At 43.8% G+C, this 18,054-nt stretch overlaps 1 protein-coding gene across 2 annotated transcripts in view; it reads right to left on the bottom strand.

Moving 5' to 3' along the window:
- The window catches only part of Snd1 (staphylococcal nuclease and tudor domain containing 1), a 399,238-nt gene that overhangs the window by 175,586 nt on the left and 205,598 nt on the right, over positions 1-18,054 (bottom strand). For both annotated transcript variants that reach the window (NM_022694.2, XM_039108324.2), the window contains exon 13: positions 10,148-10,258. In NM_022694.2, coding sequence (NP_073185.2) covers positions 10,148-10,258 — 111 coding nt within the window. The remainder of the gene's footprint in view (positions 1-10,147; positions 10,259-18,054) is intronic.

Below are 18,054 nucleotides of genomic sequence, written 5' to 3'. Positions count from 1 at the left end.
TACTGATAAGAAAGATGATGGAGAGCACACAGACTGGAAATGAGGAAATGGAGTGCTCCAGTCTAGGGAGGGGGTGGACTAATGAGTCAGTAGGCATTATGAGGCCGTGAAGCAAACAGCAAAGAACTGCAGGTCATCCTCTCATCTAAAACTAATATAAGACGGAGATGAAGGAACACGCTACTGCGAGAGGCATAACAATGGTGTGCAGTGAAGGGAAAGGAGAAGAGGAGGGATGAGCTCACAGCGGACAGAGGGGAGGAGCTGTTGTTGCAGATAAGCAGATGCTCACATCAGGACCAAAGGAGTGCTGGTGCTAGGTAGAAATACATGGTCATTAGGAAGAAAAGAGAACCAACATAGCAGACTTCTATTTGCCTTAGCATCACTGGCTCTAAGCCCATCACACGATGGCTCCCATGGACACTGTTGGTGAATACTCTCAGATTCAGGTAATTCTTACATGGGGCTCACTCTGCAAATGTAGCTTTGCTTTTGCAACTACTTATTTATCTAAATCATCTATGCACTTTGAATTCTTGAATTTATCATAATAAACTTGATATGGTATGTTGTCTAACAGACATAAGGCAGTTAAAGAATTGATTACATTACTTTTTAAAAACTACATTGAATTACTTTTTATGCAGGGGATTGACAGCTAGTTCTCTCCCTTCTTTCTAACATGTGGGTCCCAGGGAATCAAATCCGGCTGATCAGGCTTGGTAGCAAGCACGTTTACCCTGAGCCATCTCACCAGTCCAGTTAGAGGAAAATGCAATGTGTCTTTTGAGATGAGTGAAAAGTAACACACATTTAGCACAGGTTTTTAGAAAACGCTTTTCCAGTGTAAGCAATGCTGACTTGAACCGGCTGGCATCCTCTGGAGACTCAGCTCTCTGAACCTGATGCAAAAGCAGAAGGAATGGGAAGTAATCCTTCTCAATTTCTGGGTCCAAAGCAGGAGGGGGAACAGAGGCAGCTTAGGATGAAAGAGAGATTCACGAGGGAGGTTACCAGAAGTTGAGAAGCCAAGACGCTGGCACATGAAAGAAAGCTGTGAAGTGGATTCTCGAGCAGCCACAAACCTGAGCATTGGTGGATCAGTGCTTAATTACTCAGATTATCAGCCTTCGAGGGGATTGCTAAGGATGATAACCAAGCAGGCTAGGGATACGCCTAACATAATCTCAGCTCGCAGGGAGCTCTGCCACCTGCCATTGCAGAGGGGCTGAATCAAGCAAGCGTCATGGCATCCTGCTTGTGTTCACATTAATCAGGTGATGGCTACTGAGACACAATAGAACCACAACTGTGTATGAAGGAGTTCAGAGTCAAGAGGAAGAAAGAAGTCAAGCATGCAGAGAAATTTAAGCTTGTCTGCTTCATGCTTGTTCTCTTTGCTTATAACCATGGTTACAATTGCTAGAGTAATGAAGATTAAATCTGCCATAAAAGGTCACGTAATGGGACTTGCTTTACAGTGGTTAGAGCTGTTTACACTGTGCTCCTCAATCAGTTATCACTTCACCGTTACGGTTTATTTCAGATTAAAATCATATTCTCTATCTGATGGTCTTCAAATGCATGCACATTTTCTGGAAGGGCCCAGAAGGTAGCTCAGAAGACAGGAAGAAGGCAAACAATGCACAACTGTGCGAAGGGCCCAGCTTCAGGCACTGAGGAGCAGTGACTGTGATCAGACGTCCAGAAAGGCAAGTCCGGAACAATGTCGTCTGAAGGAATACAATCATCACAGACCAATGACTGCAGGAAATATTATGCAAGACGTGCTTATTACCAGCTTATTATCTGACCATGACAGGCGGAACTCTCTACAAACCTGGCACCTAGGGGAGCAAGTAGAGTGAAGGGGCTCCAACTTCCCCATTCCCCTCGGTCACCAGTGAGCCCCCACAGCTGACACCAGAACCAGGGGAGGGGAAGGAGGAAAAGAGGATGGAGGGACTGAGCAGATCCTCTTAATATCCTAGAGGAGAAAACTCACTGGAAATGGAGGCATTATACAGCTCTCCAGAAGTGGCCATTTGTGCTGCCTTAAATGCAGATTGATTACTGCTATTTGGATGTTGAGTGCATCATCTTTTCTGAAGAAAGGGAAAAAGCTAAATTTCCTCACACTCAGCTGTGTCTTCAAATCACTTCCCCACGCCAGCTCTTTTAATGCATTTTCCTGTTATCATATCCACTTGCAATAGCTGATCTACCCTGCTCCCCAACACTGAACCCCTCCCCTGAATCTCCACCACGTGCTGAAGCCAATTAGCAACCTCATGACTGTAACACCAAACTGCAATCCAAAAATAGGGTGGGGGGGGGGGATGCCATCTCCAGAGTTAAAGGAAAGGAAGCCAGAAGGCTGCTTCAGAGAAAGGCCACTTTCCATTCTCAGTGCTGGTTTCCAACCTGCTCTGGCATGAGGTAATACACCTGGTGAAGAGACCAGACAAGCATTCATCTACTTCTGCTTTCTATGATGCTCAAGCGAAAAGCCAGAAGTACCTTGGTGTTATAGAGACTGGAGGATAATCAGGGAAGAGAAAGCTGTTTTTAACACCGTTCAGTAGTTCCAGTTTTATTCAAAGAGAATTTTCACTTGTTGAGGTCATTAGATTCAAAGTGAGAAATTTTGGTTTATTTAAAGCTGTACCATTAAACTATTGAGAACATAAGAACAGAGGCTGAACAAAAATGACGAATTTCAAGGAGACACTCATGGGAAAATTTAATAGAAATGAGAGATGGAATAGAAAAAGATGTAAGGCAAGCAGTGCTAATAACAAGTAGGATGAAAAAGAGCTAAGAAAACAGGCGAGAAAGGCAAAGAAATGGGAAAAGTATTATCTAGATGTACTAATCTAGATATTTAATTATTTAATGCCTATCCTTCTAGGATTGTATGCTTTGTAGAGTTCAATCTAATCGCCTTTCTTGTTCACCACTATTATTCTCATCACCTGTAACCCGAGAGAGAGAGAGAGAGAGAGAGAGAGAGAGAGAGAGAGAGAGAGAGAGAGAAAAGAAATGGATGCTAAACTATCATATGCAAAATAAACAACTGTTCCTAACAAGCTCTGCTTTCTTGAAGCTTGGATGAACCCATGCCATCTATACCTTGTGTGCTGTCTAGTTCTCTGTGTTAACTAGACACAGGCTAGAACCATCACAGAAGAAATGCATTGAGGAAATGTGTCCTTGAAATCCAGCGGTAAGGCATTTTCTTAACTAGTGATCACTAGGGGAGGGGCCAGCCTATTGTGAGTGGTACCATCCCTGGGCTGGTTGTCCTGGATTCTGTGAGAAAGTAGGCTGAGCAAGCCAGGGGGAGCAAGTCAGTAAGCAGCACCCCTCTATGGCCTCTGCATCAGCTTCTGCCTCCAGGTTCTAGACCTGCTTGAGTTCCAGTCCTGACTTCCTCCAATGATGGACTATGATTTGTAAGTGTAAGCCCAATAAACCCATTCCTCTCCATCTTGATTTGGTCTTGGTGTTTTTGTTGCAGCAACAGAAACCCTAACTAAGACAACTTGTAACAGAACATAGCAGTTCTAACATTTCAAAGTACACGAATATTTGCAGGGAACACACATTCAAATTCCACACTATACAGTGATGAAACTTGTTGCTTTTCAGCTCAAGATCTTTAACAAATTGGAAATATGTCATACAAGTCCACTGACTTCTTTCATTCACTAAGTCATAAAGTGTTACATTGTTGTTCATTTACTCTGTGTGTGTGTGCAGGGCATTTCCTGTTTCTGTGCTGCATAGCTGCATACTGCAGGCCAGGCCCTGGGGCTTTTGGGTGACTCCCCTCCATCTCCTCTCTCAGGCAGGAGTGCTGGGATACAGACACCTCCATCACAGCAGGCTTTTAAAATCTGGGATCCAAGAACGCAACTCGTGCCTTCAAGCTTGCCCAGCAAGAGTTCACCCGCTGAGTCATCACACTGGCTGTCTTGTCTTGTCTTATCTTGTCTTGTCTTGTCTTGGCTGTTGAGGACTGGTCCTGACCTTAGCTCCTGTCCTGACTTCCTCCAATGATGGACCATGATCTGGAAGTGTAGTCCAATAAATCCTTTCCTCTCCAACTTGACTGTGGTCACGGTATGCATACTAGACATGGGCTCTATCTCTGAGCTAAAAGGTGCATCCTCCTGTTCATGGATCCAGCCAATGGATGCTAATACAGCTAAAGATACAGCATGTAAGGCGTCACCATCTTTTTGTTTTCAAAGGCGTGAGTTTTTCCTATTCCTTGTGAGTTGACAGAAAACTTTCTTCTGTGTAAGAACACCAGGATAGCAGCTCTGACTGAGCATGTATAGAACAAGGGTATTTCTCTCCCAGTGGCCATGAAAATAGTGGCAAGACCAACATGACCTCTAACTCTAACTCAGCAGGAGTCACCTGATGAGAGTTGTATCCACTATAACATTGCTCACTGATATTGGCCTAGCAAAATCAACAAGAGTCATCAACAAGCACATAGTCTCTGAACAGACTCTGACAGAAATGCTTGTATAGTTTCCTGAGTTTCAGGTAGAGAGGCCAACAGTGGAAGGACTGCCAATCATACTGAGAAAAGCGAGAGGCTGATGCCTATGGGCTTTGGAGACTGGGGATACAGAATTCAGCAAGGCAGGAGCACTTGTTTTTGTTGTTCTAAAGAGAGAGTTTGCTCAATCAGAAAAATGAGTTCTTGAGGGAGCTACACAATGCAGAGAGGAGTGCAGGTTTGTGCTTGCCTCTCAGAGACTAAGGACAGCACCAGTTTTCCAAGATTGCAGAGCGCCACAAAGAAACAGAATATACATGAAAAGGTAAGAGAATGCCTGCCCATTTCTCTTGAGATAACACTAACTTCATTTCGTATGTCCAGAACAAATCTAAATTCATTTAAATCTGCTCAGGTGCTAGATTACTCAGTACAAGTGTTTTTCCACAGTCAAGCTGGGGCATCAATTTCTTTTTTGAATATATAAATCCTACCCTGAAATCACAAAAACTGAGATGAAAAAGTACCTTAACCGAGCAAAGTCCTAACTTCCTTGTTTTATTCATTTTTTGTAATATGCTACAAATTCTAAGAGATTCCAGAAATAATTAAAACAGTAGATTGTAAGCTATGTATAGCAGTGCACATCTTCAGTCTGAGCACCTGAGACAGAAGCAGGCAGATATGTGTGAATTTGAAACCATCCTGGTCTACACAATGAGTTCCAGGTCAGCCAGGACTCCACAGTGGGACACCTTTAAAAAAAAAAAAAAGAAAGAAAAGAAAAAGAAAGAAAGTAGAAGAAAAAAAAAAAGAGCTTTTTCTTCCGCTGTTCTTTATTTTGTGAAGTAAGATCTTATTGTGTAGGCCAGGCTGGCTTTGAACTTCCATTCCTCCTGCCTACTGGGACTACAGTTTTGTTACAGTTTAGAACATTACAGTTCTAAACAAAGTTGGATAGTACAAAAGAGAACACACACACACACACACACACACACACACACACACACACACACACACACACACACGTCATTCCCATTTGTACAAACCCAAATAAAGCAGGACACCAGCCAGGCTTTGCTCAGACTTCAGATATTTCTTCAATGTGAGTAACAAGTTCAACAAACGCCCAGTGGGAAGGCAGGTGTGGTGGTCATAACCAGCACTCAATGGGTGAAAGCAGGCTGACCTTCTGGAAGCCCTGGGGAAGTCTGAAGCCTATGTTACAACGTTAACAAGAAAAGTCCACAGTAATGGAGTCTACCACCATGATGAAAATGCTGGCCTTTCTAAAATCAAACCGGATGTGTTATAGCAAATACAGGGGATGGGATATGTGACATTTTATAGCATTTTCAGAAAAAAAGAAAAAAAAAGTTGAGGGAGGGGCTTGGAAATACTTCAAAAGGAGGTAAGGGGCATTTCCTCTAGGAGTGAGAGGCTCTGGTAAAACCTCCTCCATACTAGCAAACCAATCTGGGAACTAAATATTTAAAATATGCAGATAAGAACAGATATGGGCTGCTTCCTAGAGAGGGGCCCACGAGGAAAAACAGGGAAATAAATTCAAGGGTGTCACAGTGAACCACGGGTCAGGTGCACCTATATTCTTTTTGTAAAAAATTCAAAGGACAAGAAACTTGGATCTGTCAGAACCTGAGACAAAAATCAAGGGTTTCTCAATGGAGCCCAGGAGAGAAACAAGGCCTGAGAGAACCCCAGGAAATGCTAAAACCTTATCTTGGCAGGACACAAGGTAATGAGGGAGGAAGTGGCTGATGACAGACACCTGAGCTAGAAAGGCAGGCTGCCTTTGGGGAATTAACAGGCTTATTTATTCTTTAAACAAAGGGATGTGGCTGTCTCTAGATGGGCCAGGCATTTGAGGCTTTATGGGGGTTGCCTACAAGCAGACAGGTAGCTAAATAAGGCTCGGCTCCTTAAAGGGTCAGGAAGCTGAAGAGAAAGCAAAGGAGAGCTTGTTTCAAGCAGGCAACCTTGAACACAACTGGCTGGCTGACTGCAGAGGAGTATCCATCCTTCTTCCCCTTCCTCTCTCCTGCATGCCCAGTGAGTGCATAAACACCATTCCTGGAGCTCCTATCAGATAACCTGAGATGGTAGGAAGTGCAGAGCCAAGAGAAAGCTCATCAACTCCTAGGCAGGCAGCTGTGCTGACCCAAGAAGTCAGACAAGTTAACAGGCTGCCCTTTTACCAAAGCTTACAATGCTTCTCTAAAAGGATTAATGGCCAAGCAGTGCACTGGAAAGCAAAGTCAATGGAGGAGCACAGCTGTACCGCCGCTGATCAGAGCATCGATAAGCAGAGAAAAGAGGTAACCAAGGTCAGGGGCTGGGAAATCTGAGGCAATCGACACCATTGTGGGGAGAGACTCATCACAAGGACAGCCTTGTACCAACCTGAGGAGCTTCAGCATGAATGACTGACAGGAATGCAGCAGATGTTACTAATTTGGCCTTTGCTAAAGCCTTAGCTATAGTAGCTCAAGAAAATTTCCTTGGGAAATTAATTCAAATTGGCTTGGTTCAGTACACAGTCACTGAAGATTAAAAAGTGGCTAAAGGAATGATAAACAAAAGACAGTCCATGTTGCGAAAGACTTGGGGTCAACACCAAAGCCTTTCTTGTTGAGGGGTTCTATTCATGGCCCAGAAAGGGAGTAAACAACTCACTAATGAAATCTGCAGAGGACATTAAGCTGGGAAGTGCAGAAACCTAATCAACTGGGCACCAAATCACACAGCAGAGTGCAACTGGAAATGCAAAGCTAATCCATCCAGGGGAACAGCCCTAAACCTGGGGAATAGTCAACGGACAGGCCCGATGCAGGACAGGCAGCATGTACTTAAGAGCTCTGACATGCTGTGCGGGACAGAGGCAAGGATGGGGACATCCAAGCCGGTGTGTGACAAAGGGTGAACTGTAGGCAAACTTTATAAAACAGTGTCAGCAAGTACACAGTTGGGGACAGACTGGCTAGATCATTTGCAAAACAAGCCTTCTCTACAGGAGAAATCTTTTCAAATAGCTATAAGACCACCACACTACTTAGCAGTAATCCTGATCTCTGGACTCTCACTTCACCTGCCTAGGGGTTAGCATCAAGGAGATGGCCTTGGGCCAACATCCCAGGGATCACTGACAATTGTGCTCCAAAGGAAGACCCACTCTAGCTCATCTCAGCTGTCTCTCCTAGTACTTTACAGGCCTGTATTGCCGTGGGCATGCGCTCGGGCCCTGGGGGAGGGGCTAATTTCTCTCCATTTACTCACCAGCAGCAGGGCAAGGACTCAGAAGCCAATTTTTCCACCATCAGTCTGAAAGCAACGGCTTAACACAATTATCTCTAGGCAAGGCACTGCTTTAGCAAGCAAGCACATACCTCAGCTCAAAATCTGCACTAAAGAGGCTTGTTCTCTTCTTTTTAAAATTGGATATTTTATGTATTTACATTTCACGTTATCCCCCTTGCTCCCCTCCCAACCTCCCCCTGCTTCCATGAGGATGCTCCCCTCCTCCCAACCACCTACCCACTCCCAACTCAACACCCTGGCATTCCCCTACACTGGGGAAACGAGCCTTCACAGGATGAAGGGCTTCTCCTATTGATGCCAGACAATGCCATCCTCTGCCACATATGCGGCTGGAGCCATGAGCCACAGGTCCCTCCATGTGTACTCTTTGGTTGGTGGTTTAGTCCCTGGGAGCTCTTGGGGGTCTGGTTGGTTGATAGTGTTGTTCTTCCTATGGGGTTGCAAACCTCTTCATTTCCTTCAATCCTTTCTCTAACTCCTTCACTGGGGTCCCTGTCGTCTCCAAATTTCTTTATATATGCATACTCATTAAACAACACTCATGGCAATCTTCATACTATGCCTGTTTCTAACAGTCCCTTTTCTGAGCTCCTCAGCAGATTATGTCCACACACACCTGCCTGTTAGAATTAAGTGGTTCTTTGTTCTTTGCAGTATGATGGACCTAGACCTGGAGACAGGGGTTACACATCCCACTGCTCTGCTGGGTGATCCTGACTCTGTGATGCCTCACTTGTTCTTCAAATTGCATCAAATCACAAGGGCCAAGCTGCCCATCAGCCTGCCCCATGAACTCCATCACCTGGTGAAGCTATTTCCTGGAGAGTAACCTGTGTGGTGTGAAGGAAGGCGTATCCAGATTTCCATCATGGGGGTTTTGAGCACATTGTACTGGAAGGGAGAGAAAACCATCTATCTTTGACAGATACCAATTTTTGAATCTATATCACATGATTACTGCATTACTGTTATTTGAGACAGAGTCTACTTATAGCCAAAGCTGGCTTGGAAGTTGCTGTGAAGCCTAGGTTGGAACTCAAGATTTTCTTGCCTCAACCTACCATGTGCCGAAATAAAAGGCCCAGGTGCCTTGCTTTTTAATGGTTACTAATAAGCATTATATCAAAGGTCTGTAACAACCCCTTCCTAGACAGGACAACCGAGAAAAGCCCACAAGAAAGAATCGGAAAAGTCCCATCAGCCTGAGAGGCTGACCTCTCCACTGACGTTCTAGAGTATTCTATTAGTCAGGATGTGACATAGTGTTACAGGTACATATTGGATATTATGACAATGTTCTGGGCTAAAGAGCAAGAGAAATGATGGCAGTTACAAGGTGAGAAACCAAAATTAGGTAATAAGTGCTCAACTCAAGCCTTTTCTAATGGAATGCACAATCTCACAGTGACCAAGCCTCTAGAACTAATAGGTCCTAGTGACCACCGCAGAACAGCTGAGTGAGCCGAACCCATGCAGTCACCGACACAATGGAGAGATTTGTGGGTCTACATGGACTGCTGAGCATCTGTTCAGCTTTAGTTCAGTTCTTACAACTTTTCAAGAATTTGGAAAACCATGGGACTAAGAGCACCAACCACTGACCAGTCTCTCAGAATAGGATCCAGGAGGCATGTCCATGGCAGCAAACCCAGCCGAGCACTATGCTTTCCACTGGGGTAACCAGCCAGAGGGATGAAGGACAAAAAAAGGAAAATGTCACGGGGCTTCTCAAATGCTCTCCTGCTAGCTGTCAGAAGAAACCAAAACTCATTTCCTAATAAATGTTTTCATTTCCTTTGTACACGACAAAAGGTCTAGAGGTGATAAATGTGAAAGGAGGGAAGAGGAGGGAAGGGAGGGTGTGGGGGAGGCCTCTGAAGGAAAGGCACTGAGCCAAAGGCACTGCACACATATGCCAGGCTTCCCTGAGAGTCCCTGGAATGGTGGCTTCCCTGATAGTCCCAGGAACGGTGGCAATCATCATGCATGGTTATCAGACATGACATGCTCACCCCCACATTTCCTTCCTTTTATAATGACAACACAGGGCGGCCACGTTCTATATGCTGCTGATTGGGGTGGAGGAACTAAGTATGCTTAATCACGGTTAGGCAGAAACTTCAAAGAATTTCTTTCTTTCTTCTTGTCCACTGGCCAAAGCTGGAAGAGAGAAAGGATCTAGACTCTATCTGCATCTCATTTCCAATCTGCTCGGTCAAGAAGAGGTGCGGCAGTGACACAGAAGAAAGTGCTGCTATGGGTCCCAATGTGTGTAGCAATTTCACAACTTACCTGGCCTCTGCAGCCAGCAGCTCATCATAGTGTGAAGATCTCTGGTCATCATCCTGCCGGTATCTGATCACTGTGGCTAGGCCTTTGCTGACAAGGGCCTCAGCAATGTTTCTGCAACAGAAGAGATAGGTCAATTAACACTGGGGCTACAGATGGGGCTCAGTCAACAGAAATAACAACAGTTAGCACCTGGAGGTCACAATGCTTTCTGGCAGGAGGAGGGAGAGGCTGAGGATGTTAAGCTGGAATCCAAATAAAACCAAACAACAAAAATCCCCAACTCAGCATTTTTCTTGTTAGTAGCATCAGATGCTACATCAATCCACACACAAAACCAGCAGTAACTATCTGTAAAAAGCCCACATTAGGCTGGGCTATTTACAGAATGGTATAAACAAGCTACTACCCTCAAGAAAAGTCTGCTCTAAAATACCGGCACACAAGATAAAAAACGAGCACATAAAAGCATGACCTACATTTCTCAGGCTCCTTCCCAGCCTATCTGAAAGCTAGACGATGCCTACTTATACTTCCAGTGTTACAAACACTGGTGTAACACGATATTCAACATGCCTCTGTTCTCATAGCTCCAGACAGAAGATGTTCCTCGGTAAGTGGGCTTGGAGAAGAGCCAGCAATGAACTGGGGAGAAGGAAACGCAGAAAAAGGGCATTTTGGTGGGGGGTGGGGAGTGGGCAACAAAAAGCATTCCCCCCTCCAAACCAGGAACAAACAGAGGAGGAGGAACAAAACCAGAGGTAACCAGTTTTCAAGTGGTCCACCTGACTATATTCAACAACACTGCAATTGACTACAGACCTCAGATCTGCCTTCAAGTTATTCTTACAAACACTCTGCCCACTACAGAATGAGACACACCCTTTTAGATTATGTCCAATTTACTACCCTAAAAATAATGCATAGGGAATGACATTCAAGTGACTAATGCTGCTCTTTTCATGGTTTCTCCCAACCTGGAAAGAGAACTTTGATATGAAAAGCCAACTGAAAAAAATTAACGATATCAATTTTTTGGAAAGTAAGAGACATGATATTATTGAGGGAGAGTGGTTGTTATATCTTTCTTTGTGTCTGTCATAATTACACCAAAGGCCCCACTCATACCATCTGGTTTGCTGCCCTTTAGGGAGAGGGTACAGTAAGCAATAGGCTACTGTGCCATATGCTGTGATTTAGTAGTGCTTGAAAATGTAGTTAACTCTTAGCACACTGGTGAGCCTCAGTAAGTCATAGTCTGAGGTCGCTGGCAGCTCACCTATGCAGTATCTGTTTAAAGCAGGAAGGATTCTATTCATCTAAAACCTAGGAGAACAGAAAGCAACACAAAATATGGTGGTAAAGAAAGGAGGGAAAGATGTCATGGCTGATTCTGCTCTCATTACATGCCCCTCTGCTGCCTGTTTGTCTACTGCCAGCACGATATTAATATCTCCAAACTGCCATGGAATTAGCACTTCTTAAAATCCACTCCCACAAAGAGGCTGCTCTGCTGGCCACCCTGTCCCCTGAGTCACTGCGTAAGTGTGCTGGCAAATGCTGTCGTTATCAGAGTTGTGTTTGGCAGCACAGAGAAAGCAACAGCCACAAATCAGCAGATGTAGATGTTGATTCATGGTGAGGATTTTAACTAAGGTTGTCACCAAGGAGCCCCTACTAGGGCAGGAGATTGGCTACACCCACCAAAGAGCTGTCAAGCTAGAAGTCTAGGGAGTGGCTCGCAAGACAACTCTACTTTTGACAGGCTGAGATGTCTTGGTGATTTTAAATGCCAAGAGAATAAAGAAATGTTTGTTACTGCATTTTGAATTACCGAGCACTGACATTTTACATTCAATGCATGAGGTCTAGAGGAGAAAGCTGGAATGGCAGAGCAAGTAAGGAAATTTTCATAAGAACAAGCCCCACTGTGAAAATCTAGAGAATATTAAGCAAAACAGCACAAATATTTAATGATCCAATCCCATTAATGCACTCAAATTAATTTCCAGAATTACTGAGTACCTGCCAGGCCAACAGAGACCAAGGGTCCAATCCTTCCCGATTTATCATCTTTGCCCTCCCCGTTCCATCAGCGAACGTTTACAAACCAATTTAAGCCTGCCACTGGACTTCTTGAGGCCTTAAGATCCCCAGCTCATTCCACAATGCTGCTACTCCCTTCCTTTCCCGTCCCCAAAGCTCTACAGCTCTTAGCTTCTTTAACAGATGCCCTGAAGGAACAGTTGCAGAGCAGGAGGGCAGAGACACGGAGGAGCAACAGTCTCCTCACTGAGTGTTTACTCCACTCCAGGCCTGTGACCGTCACATGTGCTTCTTCTTGGTGAGGAAGCACCTACTAACTCCCCGCCCCTCTGCCCTGACGGTGTGCTCCGAGTGAGCAGAGCTCGTGGCTCTCTTGCACGACCCTTTGAAACAAGGTGCAGAGCATGTTTCTATGGTGGAATTATCATATTTAGAATCCTAAGAAAATTTAAAGTGGAAAAATTACACCAAGTTAGTTTTAAAACACCCAGAAAATTAAGAATCTCTTAAAAGCATAAGAACATCGCCTGGTCATTTTGTAAATACAGTGCTGGAATTCTAAAAGGATTCTCCTAGCCAAATTTGCCTAGCACGGAAAAAAAGGACAAGAGGTTTTTCCAAGCTTTCTCTACCTTTTCTGTCTCTTTTCCATGATCTGAAACCACAACTGGAAAAAACAGCGGAAGAGAGCACAGATAGAGTTAGTCTAGATCTAGTATTTGACTGGCTGCTAGCAAAAGGCTAGGAAGATGTTCTGGCAATGACAGCACAGAACCGAATGTGAGTGTGCTCGCTAATCAGGTGCCCAAGCAAATAGAGAACATGTAAAGCACATTCCATGACATTATCTCGCTTTCTTGAGTGTGTCAGTAATTCCACCACAATTACATGTCTGGTGAATGGCTGATTCAGATTCAGCACATAAAAGGAGATCTAACATGGCCTTGGCCGTCTATCATTACATCACCTCCCTCTGTATTAGCTAGAAAGAATATTAATGCTGGAATTGAAGTGCTTTTCCGAACTGAAGGCATTAAGGGCTCTCTCTATTAAACATGACCTGTTGTCATAAGTCAGAGTCAGGTGTTTATAGAAACCCACGGCCTGGGGTCACACACAGGTGTTCACCAAGTGTATACAATAGCGGGCACCTTCCTCCACAACTCCGTTCCCCACTGCATGCAGGTTACAGCAAGCCTGAGTTCCATCTAGAAGACAATTCCAAACCATCAGGCCTGGATTCCTCCAATGTGGACAAAGGTGTGTTAAACCCGGGAAAGAGAGTGAAAATATTTAAAAAATAGAATTTTAAGTACGCAAAACTCTAAGCATTGGAGCATATGTTTGTCTACCTTTCCTACTGCCTCCCTACACCTCAATACTGAAAGGAATAGAAAAATATATTGATGAGCAAGCTAACTGTCTACAGTTGGATTGCTTCACAGCATATGTGTATAATCCACAAGTCTACAAAGAAGACACACTTCTCCCTGCACCATCTGGGAACATCGCCCAGTACGTTTAAGTGAGGTCGTTTTCCTATATTCCCAAGTAAGCAAAATCAAGTTATTACCAGACAGACACATTGCTACCATCTAATCCAGAGACCAACTGTCCTAATGGAATACGTACAAGGAAAAGGACCTACAGAGTTACCTCCCGGGTATCCATGGGAGATACGCACTAAGATCACCCAGTGGGTGCCTGAAACTCAAGCCAGCACTCAGGCTAAGAAGCAGCTAGTCCTCTGCATCACAGTTCCACATCTGCTACTTAACTTGGAGTGACACTTTTCTCATCATTCTTCTCTAAACAATATGACTTAGGAAGTATTTACACTGGTTAATAGTATAAGTAATCTGGGGAAATTTAAAGGATATCGCATAAGTAACATGCAAACACTATGACATTTTATGTAAAGGTACACTTCCCAACAATTGATTGCCCGTGGATATTTAGGGTATAATGTATGTTTTTAATTTTTCACCCCTTACTTACAGAGATGTACCTATGATGAAGTTTAATTTATAGAATAGAATACACTGTAATAAAAGCTAAGTTAATGTAGTGTCTTAACATACTCCTTTATGTTTTCCCATGTCCTACTTTATAAGAAGCACTTGTAACCTCAAGCCTTTTGGGGATGGGGGCACGCTAGGACAGAAGACTGCAGTATTAGAAGGCAGTCTGGCCTAAAGTATGAGAGCATCTCAAAAGAACCTTGTTGTAGCTTTGCGTCCACAGATCTGAATTTCCAGCACCACTGTTATCAGGATTTGCAGGAGCTAATAAGTCAAATTAATAATTACTTGAAAGCAAACATACAGCAATACCACAACATTCAACTTGAAAATCAAGAAGCCTACTAAGTGCCAGCTGAATAGGGAGGTAGCATATGTAATACACATAGACTGGTCAGAGACAACTCACACTGTAAACATCATGGAGCAGGTGAGATTTCTTATGACTCAGAACAGTGCCTGATCAAACACTTACAAATGAGTACTCCCCGATTTTGATGTGTAGTGATTTTGGACTGTGGTTGAGCATAAATAGCGGTTACTATACGTAAAAAGGGCTATTGTAATTCAGAATCAGGTGCTCCATCAAGGCTCTGCATCTCTCTAACAGAACCATCTCTATCTTTGACAACACGGAGCTGAATTTTGTTTGTTTTGGAGATAGTCTTGGCTAGCCTGGAACTCACAAGCTTGCCTCTACTTCCCAGAGTTTAGGATTAAAGGTGTGTACCACCACGCCCCATAGAATCAAGATTTTTTTTTTTTTTTTTTTGGTTCTTTTTTTCGGAGCTGGGGACCGAACCCAGGGCCTTGCACTTCCTAGGCAAGCGCTCTACCACTGAGCTAAATCCCCAACCCCAAGATTTTTAAAGAGGATATAGGCCAGTTGTTTTGCCTTGTCTGTTCCTTTGTAATGAGACAAGTAGTGGAGATAACACAGTGGTGGTAATGTATTTGATCCACTTGGTTAGAATAGTATTTGCAAGAGTCTCTACTGTAAGTTACTCTTCTTTTCTGTATTAATAGGCAGTTTGAAGATGCACTGTGAACTATATAATTTTATCCTTCATCAAACTCCCAAGTTATTCACTAAGTTGGTTCTTAGTGTCAACTCACATGATCTTATTTTATATAGCTAAAATCTGCTGCTACTGTTCTTTGTTTTGGTGTTAAATTGTTCCCAACTTGGAAATAAAGACATGCTGGCTTCAATCCCCTTGGACAGGACTGCTATCAGTGTTTGAGCTTCCTTTCTTATAGGATGTCATCTCTCAGGCTAATCTTGTGCATCTTCTCTAGCTCTGCGATTAGCATTTATCTAAGGAGCCCACACTTACAACCTATTATTTCTACATAAATTTATTGGAAACCATATGTGGCAGGTATGAAAACATGGCTCTTAGATTTCTGACCATAGGAAGCATAACTGACTGGCAATCAAACTACTGTGTCCTAAAAGCCATCACTGTTTATTTTGTTTTGTATTTAAAGCCCAGGCTGTTTCCCATCAGTTGCTACTAGCCAATAAGAGCCCAGAAGAGACATTAGGGCACCTCTACTACTGAGAGATATGGGACTCCTCTGACATTAATTTGGACTCGAGAACGCTCTTAGTCAGCTGTAACAGAATGCCTAAGACTGGAAAATTTACAAAGAAGAGACTGCTAACTGGCTCTCGGTCCATGATGCTAAGAAGCCCAAGACTGTGGTGCTTGTGTCCGTCTAGGTCCTTCATGCTGAGATTAGAACACTAAGTTGTCACTTTTAAAGAACCAATTCTGGTGAAAACTAACCAGTTCTAAGAAAACTATTAATCAAAGGCTCTATCTTTATGATTCAATCACCTCTTATTAGGCCCTCTTTAGCAAGAATGTTATACTGGGAAACAGATTCCCAATAAGTAAATACAGAAGGATACATTCAATCCACAGCAGAACAGAGTCACTACCAGACTTGAAAACACTCTTTACTGCTGTCCCACAGTTTGGACTCCCCTCATTCAACCCTCTTCCTTTTCCTCCGAGGATCAAACACACACATTCCTCCCAGGAAGTGTTTGTTCCTGTTCCCACAGCCTCTCATTGCTTCCTTTCCATTCTCCTCCAGAAGAGATTCAAGTGTCTCAAAAGCCTGGTCCTTCTTGGCATCTGCTTCTTGGGGAAGTTGTACCAAAACAACAGGATATAACACAAGTACCTACACAGCCTTCCTCCTTTCCATACCTTTAACTCTCCTCATCCAAGTAAGAGGTTTATCCTTAGTGTGCTTCTCCGCAGGATCCATATGCCTGACTAGAACCAATCTGTATCACTGCTGTCACTTCCTCCTGAGTTGCTGTTAGGCTTTGCCTCTGAGCCACATTCCTACATGGATGTGTGTATCCGCCACAGACTCTGCCCTGTGCAAATCACCTCCTCCTGGGCCTTGATACTTCAAGTGGGGCTATTCCCTCAGCAGATATGCCTCCTGAGTTCTATGTACCTTCAGATGAAATTGTTTCCATTTGTCTACAAACACTAGCCATACTAACTCTTTAGAGCTAAATTATGAAAAGCCTGTTTCTCAAGAATGTTCTTACTCCATGAGTTAACTGATTAGACACGATGCATTTAGACATCCAGTTATCAACACAGTCAAAGCTCATGCATATGCAATAGGGAGAATATTTCTCTCACTCACACATTGTGTGACTTCCATGATTTGGTGCCTAGAAGTAGAGCTAACTAAAATATGTACCGTGAGAAATAGGACCTGGGTTAAATGGATAAAGCCCTTCAGAGCAGGCAGGGAAATAACAATAGCTCACACCTCTGCAGGCCCACCCCCTCCAGTCTCCATCTGAAGAGGATAACAGAGAGCTCAGTGCTCCAGGCTCCCAGATTTTTATCTAGGTCCTTTGAGCTTAACATTTTCCTCTTAAGAACCATCTGCATTTTATCAGTCACTAAGGTGCCCATGGAGATTACAAAAGGAGAATATTTTCCTTAAGGCAAACACATGTGGGCACATATTTAAAATAAAGCAAACCCACAAAGAAATGTTTTTGCATTATATCTTAGGGAAACTAAAGGAAAGGACCGAATGGTAACTAAGAGCTCAGTCATTCTGCACAGTCTGTGGGAAGAAATGTATCTCAAGCACATGTATGCAGTTACACACTCGCCATACCACTTTGCAATAATTTCGAGACTTGAAGGTCAGATGCCATGGGCAACAAGCACTTCGTGTTTGTATATTGTGAGATGGAAGGCATGTAGCTTAGCTTCTGTCACCTACAACTCCCAAGGGCTACAACAATGTGATGCTGGAAGGATGTGACTTCCCTGTTGTACACTGGCTATACTTTTGCTGCAAGTACAGGCATTCTCACAGGTGCTGGCCTAGAGACCCCAGAACTCCATTCAAATGGCTGGTCTCACTTCTTTCTCTTCAACTGTTCAAACAAATGCTACAGTGGAGCTGCTGTACCCCAGAATCTATAGAGTGCTGATGTCTGTCTTTGCAACTCCGTTGAGGCAGCAAGAAAGCAAAGGTTCAATAAAGAAGTTCAATGAAAGACTCAACAAATAGATCAGAAGATTCTTCAGAACACATGGAGGATGTGGGCTATTGGTCCATATCAGTTACTTCTCTTGAGGCTATGGGAAAATACCAGACAACAGCTACTCAAGGCTGTGTGTCAGGACATAAGCCTGTGTGGTAGGGAAGTCAGAGCAGCGGGGGGAAATAGCTGGTCACGATGTATCCAGAGTGGGGAAGCAGGGAGAGCTGGTGCCAAGCTTGCTTTCTCCAATTTATTCAGCCCCAGACTCATGCCAGGGTGCTGCCCACATTCGTGGGTCT

Source organism: Rattus norvegicus, chromosome 4, assembly GCF_036323735.1.
Source record: "Rattus norvegicus strain BN/NHsdMcwi chromosome 4, GRCr8, whole genome shotgun sequence".
NCBI lineage: Eukaryota > Metazoa > Chordata > Mammalia > Rodentia > Muridae > Rattus > Rattus norvegicus.
The sequence above is the reverse complement of the archived record's forward strand: the minus strand, read 5'-3'. Positions and strand labels throughout refer to the sequence as shown.